Source organism: Pholcus phalangioides, unplaced genomic scaffold (genome assembly GCF_987345545.1).
Source record: "Pholcus phalangioides strain wild (caught in Gottingen) unplaced genomic scaffold, Ppha-v1.0 ptg000003l_1, whole genome shotgun sequence".
NCBI lineage: Eukaryota > Metazoa > Arthropoda > Arachnida > Araneae > Pholcidae > Pholcus > Pholcus phalangioides.
Window position 1 is genome coordinate 34,483,719 of NW_028301596.1, and position 18,351 is coordinate 34,502,069.

General features: G+C 35.4%; 1 protein-coding gene across 6 annotated transcripts in view; it reads left to right on the top strand.

Moving 5' to 3' along the window:
* The window catches only part of LOC149088447 (transducin-like enhancer protein 4), a 307,412-nt gene that overhangs the window by 251,978 nt on the left and 37,083 nt on the right, over positions 1 to 18,351 (top strand). For all 6 annotated transcript variants that reach the window (XM_089247536.1, XM_089247540.1, XM_089247539.1 and 3 more), the window contains 4 exons: positions 9,619 to 9,720; positions 10,455 to 10,565; positions 13,240 to 13,392; positions 13,515 to 13,620. In XM_089247536.1, coding sequence (XP_089103662.1) covers positions 9,619 to 9,720; positions 10,455 to 10,565; positions 13,240 to 13,392; positions 13,515 to 13,620 — 472 coding nt within the window. The remainder of the gene's footprint in view (positions 1 to 9,618; positions 9,721 to 10,454; positions 10,566 to 13,239; positions 13,393 to 13,514; positions 13,621 to 18,351) is intronic.

The following is an 18,351-nucleotide window of genomic DNA, read 5'->3' on the forward strand; positions in this document are numbered from 1 at the left end:
CTCTCTCTTGAGGCCAGCAAAAAAAAAACCCATGTTTATAAGTGCAATATTTGCTGAGATGTTTGATTTCAAAAATCGTAAGAAAGTAGGGAAAGAACAGCAAAAACTAACGAACAACGGTTCTTACTCTGATTTATGCTGTTCTTTCCTAACTTTCCCACGATTTTTGAATTTTAATATCACTGCGAATATTGCATTTGGAAACGTGGAATTGTCTTTGTTGGCCTCAGGAGAAACAGGGTTACAATTTTCTAACTGGGTTTTTGAGCATAGGGTGTTCGTATAAAAAGTGATTTCTATTTTATTTCAGTAACTAAAAACGTTGAATTTTTAGTCACACGCAAGCTCTTGCAACATGAATGGCGTATCTGAGTTCCACACGTTATTTGGACATTTTTTTCTAGCTGGAAGTATGCCTCTATGATTAACGTTTCTCCAGTAAAATGCGTGCAAGGACAACTAAGTATGTATAGTTATTACGGTTGATATTTATATAAATGGTTAGAATTTGAAAAATTCCTGATTAAAATTCGATTATTTTGTCGATTAAAATGTTTGATTGACCAGTTAAAAGTTATAATCGATTCTCAGCCCGAATAAAAGCAGTAAAACAATTCAAAAAAAAATTATGCAATAATAAATAATAATCTTTCTCCGATAACGATGAAATATCATTTCTAAGGATACTCTACATCGCATGTTGGTGAATTTAATAAAATATGTGCAGCATTCAAATGAAATATAGTAAAATACAATCATTTTCAAAACTACAAAACTTGTCATTTCCCATAATGGAAAATATTTTCTTTATTAAAAACAAAATTGTTTTTTTTTGTCGATATTATTATTGTAGGTATATAGCTCTCAGCGTAGAAGTGAAGGGACAAAATATGGGATTAGGAGTGGCATGGTCGTTATGTCATTTTGTTCGGCTTAGCCAACCACCCGTTCGTTCCTTAAGAGAAGGAAAAAAAATATCCTTAAAAAATAAGTAAAAAAAATAACAAAAAATTCTTATCTTTTTCTTGACTGAATCTGTGGGTAAATTTCTTTCTAAGTCTTTTCGCTGCGAACAATTTCCAATTTATAGAAGAAAGAGGGTCTCTTCTTCGCTCTTTTATTTTATTCTTTTGTGGCTGCATTCAAGATTCTTTTTCCCTAAGTTCCTACTACGTACTCCATTTTCCACCAGCCATTAGACCCCACTGGATACAGAAATACGGAAAAATAAGTAAAAAGGGGGGAAAATAAGTAAAAAAAAAAAATTTTTTTTTAGATAGGAAAGGAAGAAGAAGAAAAAAAATTCTTACCGCATTATTACGGCAAGCCTTAAATTTATTCACGGAGGAAAAGTACTCTCAGTTTCTGCACAAAGTGGATAGCGATTCTTCTCTTTTCGTGGAAGAGACGTGGCGCTAGACTTTCATTTATTTCCCCTTCTTATTCTTATTTCTATTTTTTTTTTTTTTATTTCGGGGAAATTTGTTTTTTACCCCTTTCTCTAGAATTTTTGTGGTCTGTTCCGAGTGGAAGTTCCTTAGAATTTTCACTTATTTTTCCTGCTTCCCCACTTTCTTCTTTCACTGCAGTACGAGTCTCGTTAGCACAAATATGAAAAACATAAGGTCGACGTTTCCAAAAAATAAAATAAAATAGGAAATGCTTTAGAACAAGAGCAATTTAAAATTTACTTGAATTTGAATTTTTTTTTTCTATTTTTCCTTATTCGGAAAGACGATCTATTATTTGACAAACAAGAAGGAAACGTGAATTTTTACATGCACATAATATTCACAAAAATAAGTCCTTTTTTTCAGATTTTTTTATTTTTATGGAAGCCTTTTTGTTGGAGAGAAATATCGTTTTACATATTTTTTGCCGTAAAAAAAATATATAAACATCTCTCTCTTTTTTCGGGGCAGGGACGGGACAATGTCTTATACTTTCAACTATTTCCAAAAACAAATTTCTTTGGTGTTATATACAGTAAAAAACCTCTCTTTTGCGGTCTCCTGCAGGACAAAAAAAATCCGTCCGTAAAACAGTGGTGACTGTTAATCAGGGGTTTGAAATGCATACATTTATTATACGACGGGAAATTATTATTTGGCCGTAAAAGAGGGGGGGGGGGTGTGACCGTATCTAAGGGGTCATAAAAGGGGTTTTACTATACTATATACTAATGCTTCTCAATCTTCTTCAGACCATGGCCCCCTCTTTGACAATATTTTCTACTCGTGCCCCTACCCTCATCCCAGAAGAAGCCATTTTCTACTTATCGAATTCAAATTCTACGAATTCAATTTAATCAAAACTAAATTTATAATGAGCGAAAACTTTATAAATGAGATCGATCTCTGGAACTCCGGGCCAGGCACGCATCCAAAAAGTGGGTGATCATATTTCCCAATAGCCGAATCAAATGTGAAAAATATGGTACGATCAAACGCTAACCTACAATCTACCCTTCCGACACATCACCCTGAGTCCGTGTCTACCCTGTTCTAGAGTACGGTGAGTCTCCGACCTTGGGAATGGGGGGGGGGGGGGTTATGCATGGCCGTTTCAACAACATGAGGTTCTCGGTCAAAGGGGTCGTTCTCTAGCGTGGCTTCGTTAACCGCTTATATCCCTGTCTTGGGACAGAGTGGGAGCCATGTTCTGGTTTGGTGGTGGTCAAAGGGGTCGTCAAAGTAAGTATGCTCCCCCCCCCTCGGTCGGGAGGTGCATACTTAGCTTGACCTTACAGCTTACATTAGATAGTTAAATTTAAAATTCGTATCACCAGATGTCATCATGTAGCCCCCCTCCCCGAAGGATATGAGACCTTAGCCCATACCCACATGGGTGCGTGGTTTAATGTGGCGATGGTTCTGTGGATTGCACTACACTGGAATCTGGAAGTAGTAACATTTTCTTGCACCATATTTCATTTAAAAGCTGTAATTTTTCACAGCTCTCAGTGGGTCCCCCCGCCTCCACCCCTTGTCGTGGTGCCCCTTTCATCTGATTTTCAGTGGCCCTCCCAAAATATCCCATGACCACAAGGGGACCCACATGGTCCCAGGTTGAGAACCACCGTTGTATACTATATGCATGTGTGCGAATGTAAAACGTGGGGAGGGATGTCCCCTCTTAAAACCCAATTACAATGTCTTGCATTTGCCAGCATTTCCAGAAAGATTATTGGGGGGGGGGGGGAGAGAGAGAGAGTCCGAGAAGATGGGACGTCATACGTGATGGGGAAGAGGGCGAAAACGAATGCAATGTGAATTTCTTCCACGCCCAGGGAGCCCCCCCCCCTCGCCACCCTCCTTCTCTTACTCCCCGTTTCGCATATAAACGCTGTGTCCTGGAGCCGTCGAAAGCGTAGTGGCGGTAAAGGCGAGAGCGCCCGATTTCCCCCCCCCCGCTCCCGTTCTTACTCGATTCTCTTCGCCACCCCCGCCCACACATGCATACACACCTTCCATTTTGCACGCGGTTGCGGTTTGTCCGTAATAACTGTGATTTATTGTCATTTAAATGAGCGGGTTGCTCAGCGGGGGTGCTATCTGAAGGGGGGGGGAGAGACTGTGAAGAGGAGAAGAGGGCGCCCGTACGAGAGCCATCGGAACGAGGAGGGGGGTGTCGAGTGAGCAGGCGAATTGTGTATGTGCGTCTGTGTGAGAGAGGCGAAGGCGGCGTTATTAATCGCTCGGGCTCAAAGCTGTCCGCATGGTGTGGGGGGTGGGATAGCGTAAGGTTGGTTGCTTGGTTGGTTCGGCGCCCTCCCCGGTTTTGCTCTCCTTGAAACGCGGGGAGTGGAAAGGGCCACCCCCCGCGTGCCACCTTGAACATTAATGATGTTTGCATCAATAAACGGTGCTGCTGCTAAGGGAGCGCGATGGCGGTATTAAGCGCCAGAGACAACGTCTCTCTGGTTGTGTATGTGAGCATGTGTGTATATCTATTCTAGAGGCCAGCAGCTTGCATAAGGGAGGCGATGCTGCAACGAGAGGTGGCACACAGGAGAGGCCATAGAAATGAATAGAGTGCGTTAACGGGGGCGCAATTATATATGGAGAATGTAGTTAATTAGAGGTAATATTCCCCTCGACTGCGATATATTCGGACCATCCCCTTTTAAATCATCGGTGGTAAAATAACCATTTGAAGTTCGTCTTCGAACAAGACAATTCCTAATGCTGACTAAACTATCTGGTCATCCCATAAGCCATAAATTTTTGATTGGCATGGTTAGGCAATGGTCGTTGTGGACAAAAGAGGACATACACAGGTCCTCGTGATTATTTTCTACCAATACGGCCTGAATGAAATATTGTAGGACGAATATGGGTGGAAAAATTTTCTCCTTTCAAAATAGTTTCTTCCTGGAATGAGTCATTACACTACAAATATTCTCACGCTGCTCCCACTGATGTATTTCTTAACCCTTTTTTCCCCATTCCCCCCTCTTTGGACTACATTTTACATTCTCGTGCCTCCCCCATTCTAATTCAGGAACACAATTATTTCGACATAAGCTGGAAGTAACAACTGATGAGTGTAATACAGTCAAACCTCGTCAGTGCGTCACCCGGTTAACACGTCACTCCGCTTACCGGGTCACTTTTGGGAAGGTCTCAATTATCCTCAGGCAGGAATTGGCACAGCTATGGCTTACTCCGTTTAACGAGTCACTCCGCTTACTAAGTCATATTTTTGCTCTCCCAAAAGTGACTCATTAACGAGGTTTGACTGTATTTGTATACTTATTCCCAAAAATCATAGCACCAGATCACATCATGTCGCTCCACTTTGGATTTGGGCTTCCCGGAAAGGTCCGTGCATTTAGATGGATCTATGCGCATTTCTACTGCATTCTGAAAGTTTCTTTATCTCACTATGTTTCACTTGAAAACCTCATTTCTTCTCATCTGAATTTATTTTTTCGCAACTCTTTGTGCCATCTGTCATTGCTTTTAATTATGTCCTTTCTATTTAATTTTTTTTTTCCATTTTTACCCGTAGCCCAGGGCTGAACAAATAACTTTAACTTAAAATAATAGATGTCCGAATCAATATTTTGGGTGCCCGAAAAATATTATGACTGGATTTTACTTACTTAAAAAAAAATTACAAAACAAACCGATTAATTTGCATAAAAAATATCGAAAGTGATACAATTATTTTAATTGAAATTTTGAAAGTAATACAATTATTTTAATTGAAATTTTGAAAGTAATACAATTATTTTAATTGAAATTTTGAAAGTAATACAATTATTTTAATTGAAATTTTGAAAGTAATACAATTATTTTAATTGAAATTTTGAAAGTAATACAATTATTTTAATTGAAATTTTGAAAGTAATACAATTATTTTAATTGAAATTTTGAAAGTAATACAATTATTTTAATTGAAATTTTGAAAGTAATACAATTATTTTAATTGAAATTTTGAAAGTAATACAATTATTTTAATTGAAATTTTGAAAGTAATACAATTATTTTAATTGAAATTTTGAAAGTAATACAATTATTTTAATTGAAATTTTGAAAGTAATACAATTATTTTAATTGAAATTTTGAAAGTAATACAATTATTTTAATTGAAATTTTGAAAGTAATACAATTATTTTAATTGAAATTTTGAAAGTAATACAATTATTTTAATTGAAATTTTGAAAGTAATACAATTATTTTAATTGAAATTTTGAAAGTAATACAATTATTTTAATTGAAATTTTGAAAGTAATACAATTATTTTAATTGAAATTTTGAAAGTAATACAATTATTTTAATTGAAATTTTGAAAGTAATACGAATATTCGAAAGGATGTGGTCACCAATGAAAAATCCAAAATTAGTCAAACTGATCATTTTAATTTTCCGTGATGTTCCAGTTGGAAAAAAGTCACCAACTTATATAATTCACTTCGCTTTTCGAATCATATAACCGATTTACGATACGTAACTGAACAGCAGACACTGGTATGCAGTGTAGGAACAAATAACATATAGTGCCACAACAGATTTTAATCGTTTTCATAGTGCATACCTGTTTGAAACCCACAACTAACCTTGCTTTAAAAAATTATGACACACATAGTTTAGTTTTAATTTGATAGGTGACAGCACAGATACGGGTCATTCCCGTAATTTTGAACGTCCTGACTTTTTACAAATGTCCCGCTGAATTTCAACGAACCTTATTCGAATTTATATTTTTTTACTGAAATCAAGGATTGAGATTATAAACTTTATGCTGATAATTATCACTATAATTATCACAATTAGAAATAGTTAGATAAATATATTTATTTTGCATATTTATCAAACATATTTTATTTGTGTGCGTGGGTGTGAATTAGTACATTTTAATCGATTTTGCGTTTAAGTAGTCTAGACATCTTTCTTTGGCCATCAGTGATTTTTCAGCAATCAGCGATAGTTGGCAATTTTACTTCCCCCAGGCACTCTTTTTGACTACAATTAGCAATATTATTTCCCGCACACTTCTTTTGCTATGATTAACAACTTCACTTCCTGCAGACACTTTCTTTGGCTTTAATTAGTAACCTTACGATAACTTCTTTGGCTATAATTGGAAACAATTTTTAATTTGGCAATTTTTCAGCAATAACTGACGATGGGCTCGTGTGGATTCTGATTTCCCGTATTTTCCGTTAAGGAAATATGTGATCAGCTTTTTACTACTGATACTTTTTTATCTGAATACCTTCCGCGGGCCGGGTGAAACCCCTTGGCGGGCCGAAAGTTGTACACCCCTCATTTACCAAATTCCAAAAACTCCAGAAAGGAAAAAAAATTCAGGAGTTTGTTGTCCACGTGACGGGATTATTTATCGTCGATTTTAAATTCCGATCCGCGCGTTACTATGTTCTCAGGTGCGTTTAAACAAATGTGATTGGTAGGAAGCCGTTTTCTTTCTTTTCGGCCATATTTATACAGTCCTTGAATGTTTGAGAGAAGGAGCTGGAGAATAAAAAACACAGTGTGTGTGTGTGGACTTAGGACTGAGGTCTTTCCTCTCTTTCTTATCCTTTCTGTCACGTTGTTATTGGTTGAGTGATGTTTGCTCTAAGACGTCCGTCCAAAGATTGGAAGAGTAAAGATGAGTAGAGAAGAAGAAGTAGAAGAAGCATGGAGAGGGTTTCGTTCGTTCGGCCACCGTTTCACCATTTTTTTTTTTTTATAACTGATGTCCCTTCGAAGTCTTGCTTCCGTTCACTGCTCGTCTTGAAACCTCTCTACAAACATCCCTTGGCAAACATACGAAAACTTTTTTTATGTGTATTTTTTTTTTTTCATGGCTGTTCCCTTTTCTTTGCGCAGAACACACGGCACACTTCCTAAGTATATAGACAGAAATTCTTAGTCGCTTTAGGTCAACTTGAATCTCTCTCCAAAGACCGGTGAGGAGACAGACCTTCTTACGTGACCGACTCTCCGACCAATATATATGTGTGTTCTTAGATATATTCTGGTTTTTTTTTTTCTTTTTGTGTTGTGATTGGTCAGTTTGTGGTTGAAATATATTACGGTTAATTATTCTTCCCAAATATGACATTTTAGTCTTAAAACTTGGTTTGGTGATGTGATTAATGCTTATTTCATAACGTGGGAAATGTAAAAAAATTCGAATAAATTCAAAACATAGGATAACAAACGTAACAAAATAAAATTTCTTAAATTTTTTATTTATTTGAATTAAAACTGTAATAATATTTTTGAGATTTTTAAGTTATTTTTAACATTTATTATTTATACGAATACAAAATCTGAAGCCGCAACAGGCTAATTTTCCTTGAAGCTGGCTAAAAAATAGGTTATAAATTAAGAAAAAATTATTATTTATCACTTATTCTTATTAGTCACCATTTTATATTTATTATTTATAATTTGTTTTGTATCATTCGTTTTTATCGATTGGTTTTATTGAATTATTTTTTGTGTTTCTATAAACTTTCTAGAATCGAAATTATAGTTTTGAGAGATTTTATAATATGTTTAGAATTGTGAAAAGAAATTAATTTAATTGTAAAAAAATCCAAAAATAATCAATAAAAAATTTAAATATACATGATATTGGAAATGTCTCAAGTTTAATACGAGTTAAAAACACAGAAAATAGTTTTTGCTAAAATATAAAAAAACTATTGATAGCTAATTTTTTTTTTAAAGTGAACAAAATTTAAAAATTATCCAATTTCTTTAAGTATTAATTGATTTTTACGTACTGTGATGAATAAAAATATCAGATAGACTATTTCGTTCAGATCTATTTCATCGCATACTTATATCACCTTCAATCTAATTCAAAAGCAGCGTATATTTCGTCTCATTCATACTGTAATATAATTGAAAATTTCTAAAATAGAGAGGAAAAAAAATTCCTAAAATTTATATTTGAAAATTCAATTCTGACAAACAGGTCTTATCTTAATCCTTAAAGCAAATAAATCCCCCCCCCCCTCTCTCTCTCTCCATTCGGAAAGAAAAATAATACGCCTTTAAAATTGATGTGTATTTACGTTAGTGTGTTTGTGTGTGTACATAAAATACACATGTATACACATTCATATCATCTCTCAAGTAAACATTCGAAAAATTATGTATATATATTTTTTTTTCTGTCCATTTTATTTTGAAATGGCATATATTTAACTTGGCATTAAGTGCAATTATACGTAGTATCTAATGGTTACGGTAAACACTGTCGATGGCAATTTAGAGGCTTTTTCCTCCCCCTTGCTTTTGTTTGTGCCAATTTCTTGTAAACATTGCCATGATGATGATTTTTCCGCTCGAACCTTCGACCCTCTTCTTCTGCTCCAATGTCTCGGATATTTTCCACTATTTAACGAAACTATTATTACTGTTATCGTTATTCTTTCTTTGCGCTTTGTTAAATAATATCCGAAAGAAGAAATGGAAATGAATGGCTGAAGTACGGGAGATATTTTATTAAACGTTTTGTTATGTTTGTCAATCGTAAACACTACAAGAGAGAGATACGATATCCACACATACCTCCCCCCGCCCTCTTCTTTATTATGCGTTTGATTGAATAAAAGTTTACTAGAATTGTTTGTCCTTTGCAAACACATTCTGTTCAGTTTTTGATGAACTTTCGGTGCCCATTTAAAGCGATATTCGTTAACGGATATTTCATTTTTGATTTAGAATTATTTCCAAACATTTGAATAGATTTGATGGGAATTATTTCCTTTCTTTAAAAAGATTATTTGAAATTTATTGGAAATTTTTAAATGCTTCTTTCCGCGAGTATTTGTTTTTGAGATATGCCCATTGATATAATGTTTTTGTTTTAGTTTGGATTCACTCGAATTCACCTATTTATTTAGCAAGCAAACATTGTTTTTACACTGTTTTGAAATAATTTTTATAATTTTTCTTATCAGATAATATTATAACTTTATAAATGTAATATATATGCATTATTCCTATGAGGAAAAATTATTTATTTTGCTGAAAATTGCTATCAAAATTTTATCAATTATCTCTCTTATTATTATCTATTATCTTATCTGTGTTTTGAATAATTATCAGTACAATGCAAAAATATTCTTTTTTTTTTCTTAATTTGCAGAGAAACTCCATATCTCCTCATGATCGGGAAAAACCCCGGAGTCGATCCCCGGACCTCGATCTGGAGAAAAAAAGGAGAAAAGAGGAAAAACAACATGACCACGTAAGAATATTTTGAATTGTTCTTCATTAATAAAATATAAAACTAATTTCGTTCACAAAGAAAATGTGAAAATTTAATTTAAAGTTCTGAGTAATAATTAAATATTTAATAATATTAAATAATTATTTAATAATGATTCATATATAAGTGTACTTATGCATAAAACAATATTTTTGTGGAATTTTGAAGCTATCGTTCATTAAATTTCAATTATTATTATTATTATTATAGTGACTATTTAGATAAAATATTCAATTTTTTTTCCATATACTGTATGTAAATTTATTTATGAAAATTACGTATGCTCTCCTCAGTGTATTATATCCCTTCATGTGATTTTTTTTTTTCCACATGGTCTTCCCATTCGTATCATGTTCTTATCGAAGCCGAGTTCTGCCACTCGCTCTCAAGACATGTTGTGCCCTAAAATAGGATTTTCTTTAAAAATTGTATATTAATTGTTCCTTGACTTTTCTCTGATATTACGTAAATAATTCTTTTTACTGAATCTTATTTTCTTAAAATTTATGTGTTTATACTTTTACACAATCAAAATTCATGTAATTATATTATTCCAAATTTCTTCCTCCCTATTATAAATATTTTTTTCCCCATTAATATATAAAAAGAGAAAGGTCTATATGGAATCGCTTAAAAATAATATTTTAAGAAGAAGGATAAATTAATTAATATATTATATCTTATATTCTTTTATTATTTTGTGTGTGTTGTAGTCTGGTAAAGGCGTGACTTGGAGCGAGCTGGCTGCCCTCTGCTTTCCTAGCAATCAGACTAACGAAGAAGATAAGAGTGACCAAGACCTCGTCGTTGATATCTCCAATGAGGTTAGAATTAAATATCCACACACGCTCACGAATAAGAAATTAAATATATATAAATATATTCTTATTTTATTCTCGTAATTGTTTTATAATTCTCTTTGTAATTTGCCAAAAAAGTATTCATTTCATTTTGGTTGCACTCGGTAATGAATCTAAACCTCTGAAATTTATTTTTAAAAATATTATTTCATTCGAGATCTTCATCCGTAGCATAATCATTGCTTAATGTTTTGTGTTGTCAAGTGATAAAATGAAGTTGAAATGGCAAATAACATAAATTAGACTTGGTGTTCATGATCGAAGTTCAAGTTAAATTTTAGAAAAAATAATTTGTTCTCATAATTGGTTCTTACATGGCTTCCACACAGAGCCGCCCTTAGGAGGTGAGCGACAGGTGTCGCACCGGGCCCTTCGTTTTGGGAGGCCCCGCATTTACAGTAAAAATAATTCCTTTTTGATGAATTCTGGATATTCATTTGGAGAGAAATAATTCTAGAATTTTCTGAACTTTTTCGTCAGTTTCTGGAATTATTTCTTTCATTTATTCCGAATTTTCATCAATTTCTGGAACTATTTATGGTGCTGGAATTATTTCTCTTGCATGTATTCTGAATTTTTATATGGATGCTGGAATTATTTCTTGCATTTATTCTGAATTTTTTCATGATTTTAATTTTCTAAATTTTCGATTCCCCTCTCCCACAAAATATTTTCCCAATAATAAAATTCGTGGATCAGGGGGACGAAGTTATCAAGACGTGTCTAGCCGTGTTATTATTTTCACACCGGGTCCCGCGTCTGGTAACCACATAGGCGAGGGGCTAACCCTGAGACAGGGAACACAAATCCCCTCATTTTTACACTATTTATTTACCCAGCCCGTGAAAGCCGGTGAAAAATCCTGACCAGATCAAAGACGTTGGGATCATGAGGCGCTCAACCGGGTGCGCACCAAGATATTTTCTTTTAGGACCCGTGAACCAATAACGAATTGACATGTTACAGCAGGTGTTCTCAAACTGTGCACCGCCACCTTTCGTCAGGGACGCGGCGGAGCGGCGACTCTGACAAAGGTTCTTCGAAGCGATTATTTGTTGGACTGCTGAGGGGAGACGCGGATAACCGTTGATTAGGAAAAGGTGCACCGCGGGTAAAAAAAGGGTTTTAAGAACCACTGCGTTATTACAGTATGTGGCAGAGTGAATTTGGACATTGAAGCGCCCCTCTCGAGAAAAATTACCCTCGTGTCCCCCACACTTGTCACGTGTGGAAATCTATATATATATAATTGATTTTCTGTCTGTCTGTGTGTGTGTGTATGTTCTCTATACAAATCTACAATTTTAGATCAATCGTCGCCAAATTTCGCATATTACCAAATGGGACCCGACTTGAACGATAGGCTACTTTAAAATTTCGTCAGACCAGGGCAAATGCCCCAAACGGGCAAAAAACTGTCGAGCAACAATGGTTTTTGGGCCTCAATAATCACTTTTCGAACGTTTACTTTGGTTCCCATGGTTCCCTAGCAATGCGTTTCAGACGTGTGTATGCCTTTACAACGGTTTGTCACTTCTTTAATTCTGTTAGCATATGCATATGTATAATAGTTTATGCCTTTATAATGGTTTGATACATTTTCAATCCTGCCAGTAACGAGGCTTTTTGAATAGACGTCATAATCATCATCATCGCTTTGAGGGTCAAGAAAAGGGTGATCATCCTCATAGAAATCAGTGTTAAAATTGCCGATTTTACTGTAGAAATGCTGAAATTTTGTGGAGTTTTCTGTCACATCAATAATTTTAAAAATTGTATTGAATTCTAGTTTTCTGAAATATTGAGTTCAATTAGAGATATACGAAGCCCGGGAGATTAAATATTAAGTAATTAGCTGGACCTATTTTTGAGTTAGACATTCATGCAATAACATTGATCTCAACTTTTTATTTATATCTTCTCAAGCATGAAAATTAATATCTCCGTATTGTCTTTTGATATTCAACTGCATAAATTCGTGTAGTTTAGGATGTTTTGAAATTAATTATGGGCCCGTAAAGTATATCGAAGAAATTCCACAGCTTCAATTAAGCATTTTGAAAGCTGGAACAGGCAGATGGATAACTTAGAGTTAGGGGTGGGGGGGAGTAATCGAAAGACCTAGCGCCCCTTAAAAAAAGGAAAAATATATATATATTCGTTTCTATGTTTCTTTAAATCTAGATGTGTCTATTTCATGAAATCGCGCAGGAAGTCGCCATATTGGTTAACTTAGACGCGGTTTGCATGTCCCTCAAAGAAAGAGGGAGATATCACGTGATCCAAACAGCCTCATTGAAGAAAACCCGGGCAGCGCCGGGTATTATAGCTAGTTAAATATAACCACTCATTTAACAGAAAAATGTTTAAAAACTTTCCTTTCTAACATCGCAGTCTCAAAATTTCATTAATTCAATTCAAACATTTTTAATTAATTAATTAGTATTCAAATTTCAAATTTATCGTTAAATTTTGATCTTTCGCGACTTGACTTCAAGGGGTAAAGAGAAGGGCTAAATTTTTCGATAGCTGAATGAATTTTTTTCCCTCATAATTTGCATTTAACTGTAATGGTGACATTTATGTAACCAACTAAGATATTCATTATGGGTCTGTTCTATTTCTTCTCATTAACCAGGAGCCTTTGTCTCCTCCAAACGGAGAGATGTCTCCGAGGGAGAATGGCACAGAGCGTAGTGGCAGCAGTAAGCGTTCAGATCGGCCTCCAAGTCGTAGTGGGTCGTCGTCGAGTAGGAGTACGCCCCTGTCCACCAAGCATAAAGAACATATTGTGAGTATATAGATACCTATCCGTAATATATGAAGACACATTCCCACCTTGATGGGAAGTTCCATTTTTTGTCTGATGCGTATTATATTTCCTGATTTTTTTTTTTTTTTCTGTTTTTATAGAATGACAAGTCTCCTACACCTGTTTCGAAACCAGTGACACCAACTAGTTCGGGTTCCACGACGCCCAGTTCTAGTGGCATCAAACCGTTACCAAAACATTCTCTTGGTATGTAAAATGACTGACAATTCAATTTCCGTTTCTTTATACAGCTACTCACCCGACTTACGAACAGGTTCCATCCCGAGCGTCATCCGTAAGTTGAAATCACGCAAATTTGGCGAGATTTCATCGTTATAACTTAACTTCGAATTCCTTTTCACACGAAAGACCTTCAAAAGCATTTGTGGGTATTTTGAGTAGGTACTGACTATACTTTACAAATTAAAGAGGTTCCAGCGAAAGGGGGGGAGGCGGTTAGTTCCATTTTTGGCACTTTTGACTCAAGTCCCCTTTCCTTGTTTAAAGGAAAAGTTTCCTTCGTTTGGTGCTACTAGACCAGTGATTCCCAACGTGGGCGTTAACGCCCCCTGGGGGTGGCGGTGGAATGTTCCAGGGGGGCGGTAGAAGCTACGGGTATAACATAGGATTCTTTGGGTTAGTTTGCGTTGGGGGGGGGGCGATGACAGAAAAAAAATTCTGAAGAAGGGGGCGATGGGACAAAAAAAGTTGGGAAACTATGTGCTAGATGAAGTAGAACTCCAGCACTTAGTTCCTGTGTTTCTGAATAGATAGAGCTAACGCCATCGTAGTATTGGGCTAGAAAATGGCCGTCAAAAAAAAAAGGCCAACTTCTTGTGGGCCCAAAAGAAGAAAATGAAGCAAACCCCTTCTTGTTACAAACCCTGTAATAATTCTCATGTACTGGAGGCCTACCCCGGTCTAACGGCCCCTCACTTCGTCCCACCCAGATGCTTGGTTACGAATGACATGCGCGAACTCGAACACCAAGCAGTTATAGGCAAGTCAATTCTTGAATTCGGATGCATATTGTTTTCTCCCCATAGTCACTCTTTTACCATTTCTGTGGTCCCCCAAGTAACCCCGCTTCTTGCCTTAGCTTTCCTAACCACTCTTTCCTTCAGTTTTGTTCTTGCCCATCACCCTCTTTCTGAATATCCCAAGGCCTTCAAAGGTAGACAATACGACTCCCAGATTAGAAAACATTGGCATACATGACAGGGTTAGACAAATGTATTGATCGGGCCTTTATCCATCACAGAAACATGGGGGCCTCTGCTGCCACCTGTCAAAAAATTACACCAAACTATCTGTTATAATTTTGCTAATGAAGTTAAATGTTGTTTTTGAACTGGTATGTGGCATGAAAACGAACAAAGTGTGTCATCATACTATTAATGTTTATTTTTGTGCTTCATACTGTTATAAATTTTGTGTGCCAAAATACTGGTTAGCATGTTTTTATGTATGTCACTAAATTTTGTTTTTTGCAAACCCCAAAATATAAAGTAACCAGAATTTTGGTGCATAAAATTTGCATCAATACTGTGTATATAGCATAAAAATAAAATTATATAATTTCATACCACATGTTGTTCATTTTCATTCTGTACATCGGTTCAAAACCAACAACCATTTTATTTTGAGCATTATAACAGGGGTGGGCAAATCGCCAAAAAAATCTAGGTGCCAGAAAATAATATTTTAGGCTCCAAAAAGTTATTTACCAGAAGAAAAAGTCCAAAATAATGTTTCTTTTCACTTTTTTCAGGGCATATAATAACCTTTATCCATGTTGACAGATATGCTGCTATAAATGCTAAACATTTATTTGCTGTTCTCATCCTGAAATTTAGTAACTACACAAAGAAAATTTTAGGTGCCGATAGCAATTTTTTTTGGCTCCTGGGATTTGTCCAGTCTTGCATTATGTCAGATATTTTGGTTTCTATTCAATAGGTGACAGTAGAAGTCCTAACTTAATGCGTTTTCTCGTATTTATAATAGCAAGGTATATATGTTACTGCCAAAGCTCAAAATTGGTCAATTCGGGACGGGGCCGGTAACCTCGCGGATTTTCCAATTTCGTTAAATATTTATCCAGCCAATGTTCAGAATTTGGACATTGGCCGGCCAGTTCGTGAAGTGGTGATGATCCCTTAGCCAAAGTCCGATAACAAAAGATATAATTCGGGATCATCGTCATGTTGGCGTATTTTTTCGTGATAATTATGTCCAAATTATCTATGATAACCCATCAAACCTCAGTCACGATGCGGAAATCATTCTTTTTTTTTTCTTCCAAATTTGGCAGAAAAAACTATTTGAGTGTTTTCTCTCAAATTTCACTTTTTTCTCTTTCATCACATGCCAAAAAAATGTATTTGGCTCCTACCAGACCGTTTTACATCAGCACGCATCTTTAGCCACAGATGTTCGGCCACTTCACGAAATATGGCCGCTCAAAGTCAGAATCATTTCTGCAATGTGGACTTTAGCCAAATCTGTTGGCCAATTCGTGAAGTGACCCGTCCCGTCGGGCCGCACTTAGGGCTTTGTCAGTAACAAAAATATATATGAAATATTGGCTAATAAGTCATATGGTTAGGAACTTTTCCTCAATTTCAATTTTAATTGATTCCAATTTTTTTCCGGTTCATAAGTTCCCCCCCCCCCTTTATGCTGGTTTGGGGAAAATTTTCACTAGACTTCAGCAGTCCGCAATGAAAACAAGGTTGAAAAACACTGAACTAAACCGCACAGTGTCAGCAGGGTCAGTGTGAACAGGTAATTTCATCCATTCCCTTATGATTTGACACTATAATGCAATCAATGCCCACTGTAAGTTTTCACCTAGCGTTTCGGTTCGTCACTTAAAAAGTTCGTAAGTCGGGGATCGGCTATGTATATAACATTTATGATGATTATTGTGAATTCTAAAGTAGCTCACTTCGATGTGCCAAATAATGTTTTACTATTTTTTCTTCATCCTTTATTACTTTTTTTAATAATTATTCCGTGAATTTTTGAGTTCCACTGGGCACGCAATAGGAAACGTCTAGACCAGGGATGCACAACCTACGTCCCGCCAAGGGGTTCCATCCAGCTTGTGATAGGAATATATGGATATCTACAACACGATAAATGCATAGGCTGACCACATTTCCTTCATATTAAATACGATATTCATAGAGGATATCGCCAATTATAGTCAAAAACTTCTCAAAAACAAGTAAAACTGTCAGTTACGGCCAAAAAAAATTTTCAAAAGCAAGTAAATCTGCGAATTATAGCCAAAAAACTGTCAAAGGCAAGTAATTCACCAAAAAAGTATATTTTTGACAAATATGTGAAAGAAAAGTATTTACATGGCTATAATCAATTATAAGAAAGTCGTAATTATCGTAGCATAATTTAAAAATCATGAAAATGAACTTTATTCCCGACTTCACATACTCAACTCGTTGAAAATACGGCAACAAGGGGACATTTTTATAAAAAAAAAAGAACTCGATACGGCCAAAATATCTCGTAAAGTACGGGTCATATGGTCATCCTACATACGCGAGTTTCTGGACCCACGAGCGGTAGAAATACCGCATATCTGGCCCGAGGACTGAAAAGGTTGTACGCCCCCTGATCTAGACATTAGGCTTTAAAAAATCTCTATCATCATAGCCAAAAAACACGAAAAAAATAGGAAATCAGGGGCAAAAACGTCGTGATATCGTTGATGATGAAAACTCGCTTTCAATATGGGAACGAATTCCAAAACTCGGATCAAGAGATAAGCTGGTGGCTCATTAAGACCTCGTAGGTCAAGTGGTGAGGTTATCGAACAGTTCGCATCCAATTCCACACACAATCAGATACTACCCACTCTAATTTCTCTCTCTGCAGAAAATACACAATAATACCATACAAGTTGCGAAACAGAAGGGTTATGCTTTCGTGTGGATTAAAGATGGTAAGATTCTAATGAGAAAGCAATCAGGTGATCGATCATTTCGCGTAGTGAATTCAGATATATTGAAAAATTTGTAACTCAGGTATGTGATTGATTTTGCTTGTTTTTTTTTTAAATGGATCAGAATTTGACGTTTTCTACAATTGATGATTTCAACATATTTTGTTATGACAATATAAATAATCTTACCATTTAAATATACGTAGTTTACGTGCAAATTTTGACATCTTTGTAGCATATTTAGATCAGCTTAATATAAAACCCTCAGTAATAATACTCAGTGAAATCTGGATGTCTGAATGCGAAACGCCGTTTTACAAGATACATGGGTACAAAAGTATATTTAAATGTGGGAACATAAATCGCTCTGGTGGTATAGCACTACTTTTTTCTGAAAATATAATGTTTAATAAGTTGCATTTAAATGAGATGACATGTGTTGATTCGCTGTTGGTTGATTGCACTTACGGGAAATACAAATTTATTTTTTTAAGTATTTACAGGTATCACATGCATTCTATTGGCACATTCATAAACGAAATTAAACGAGATAAATATATGTATTTCATCGGTGACTTAAACATTGATATTTTAAGATCTGAAGACAAATATTTTTTCTTATGTGAATTTGATGTCAAGATCTGGATTTGAATCGTTAATTAATTCTCCAACTAGAGAAACCGCAGAAACGTCAACTTGCATAGATCATATTTTTTGCAGATCCAGAAATTTAAATTTAAAAAAAGCTGTACTTCTCGATTTGTGCATAACTGATCATAAAATGGCTTTATTTTATTTAGAAACAGATCATGACAGCAATGACTCAAATTGTGGATTGGACAATTCAATTATATATTGAGTCAATTCAATTATATATATATAGATTTCCACACGTGCCAAGTGTGGGGGGGGGGCACGAATAGAAAAAGGATTTGACAAAATTAATTCCATAACATTGAAGTGCATTGCAC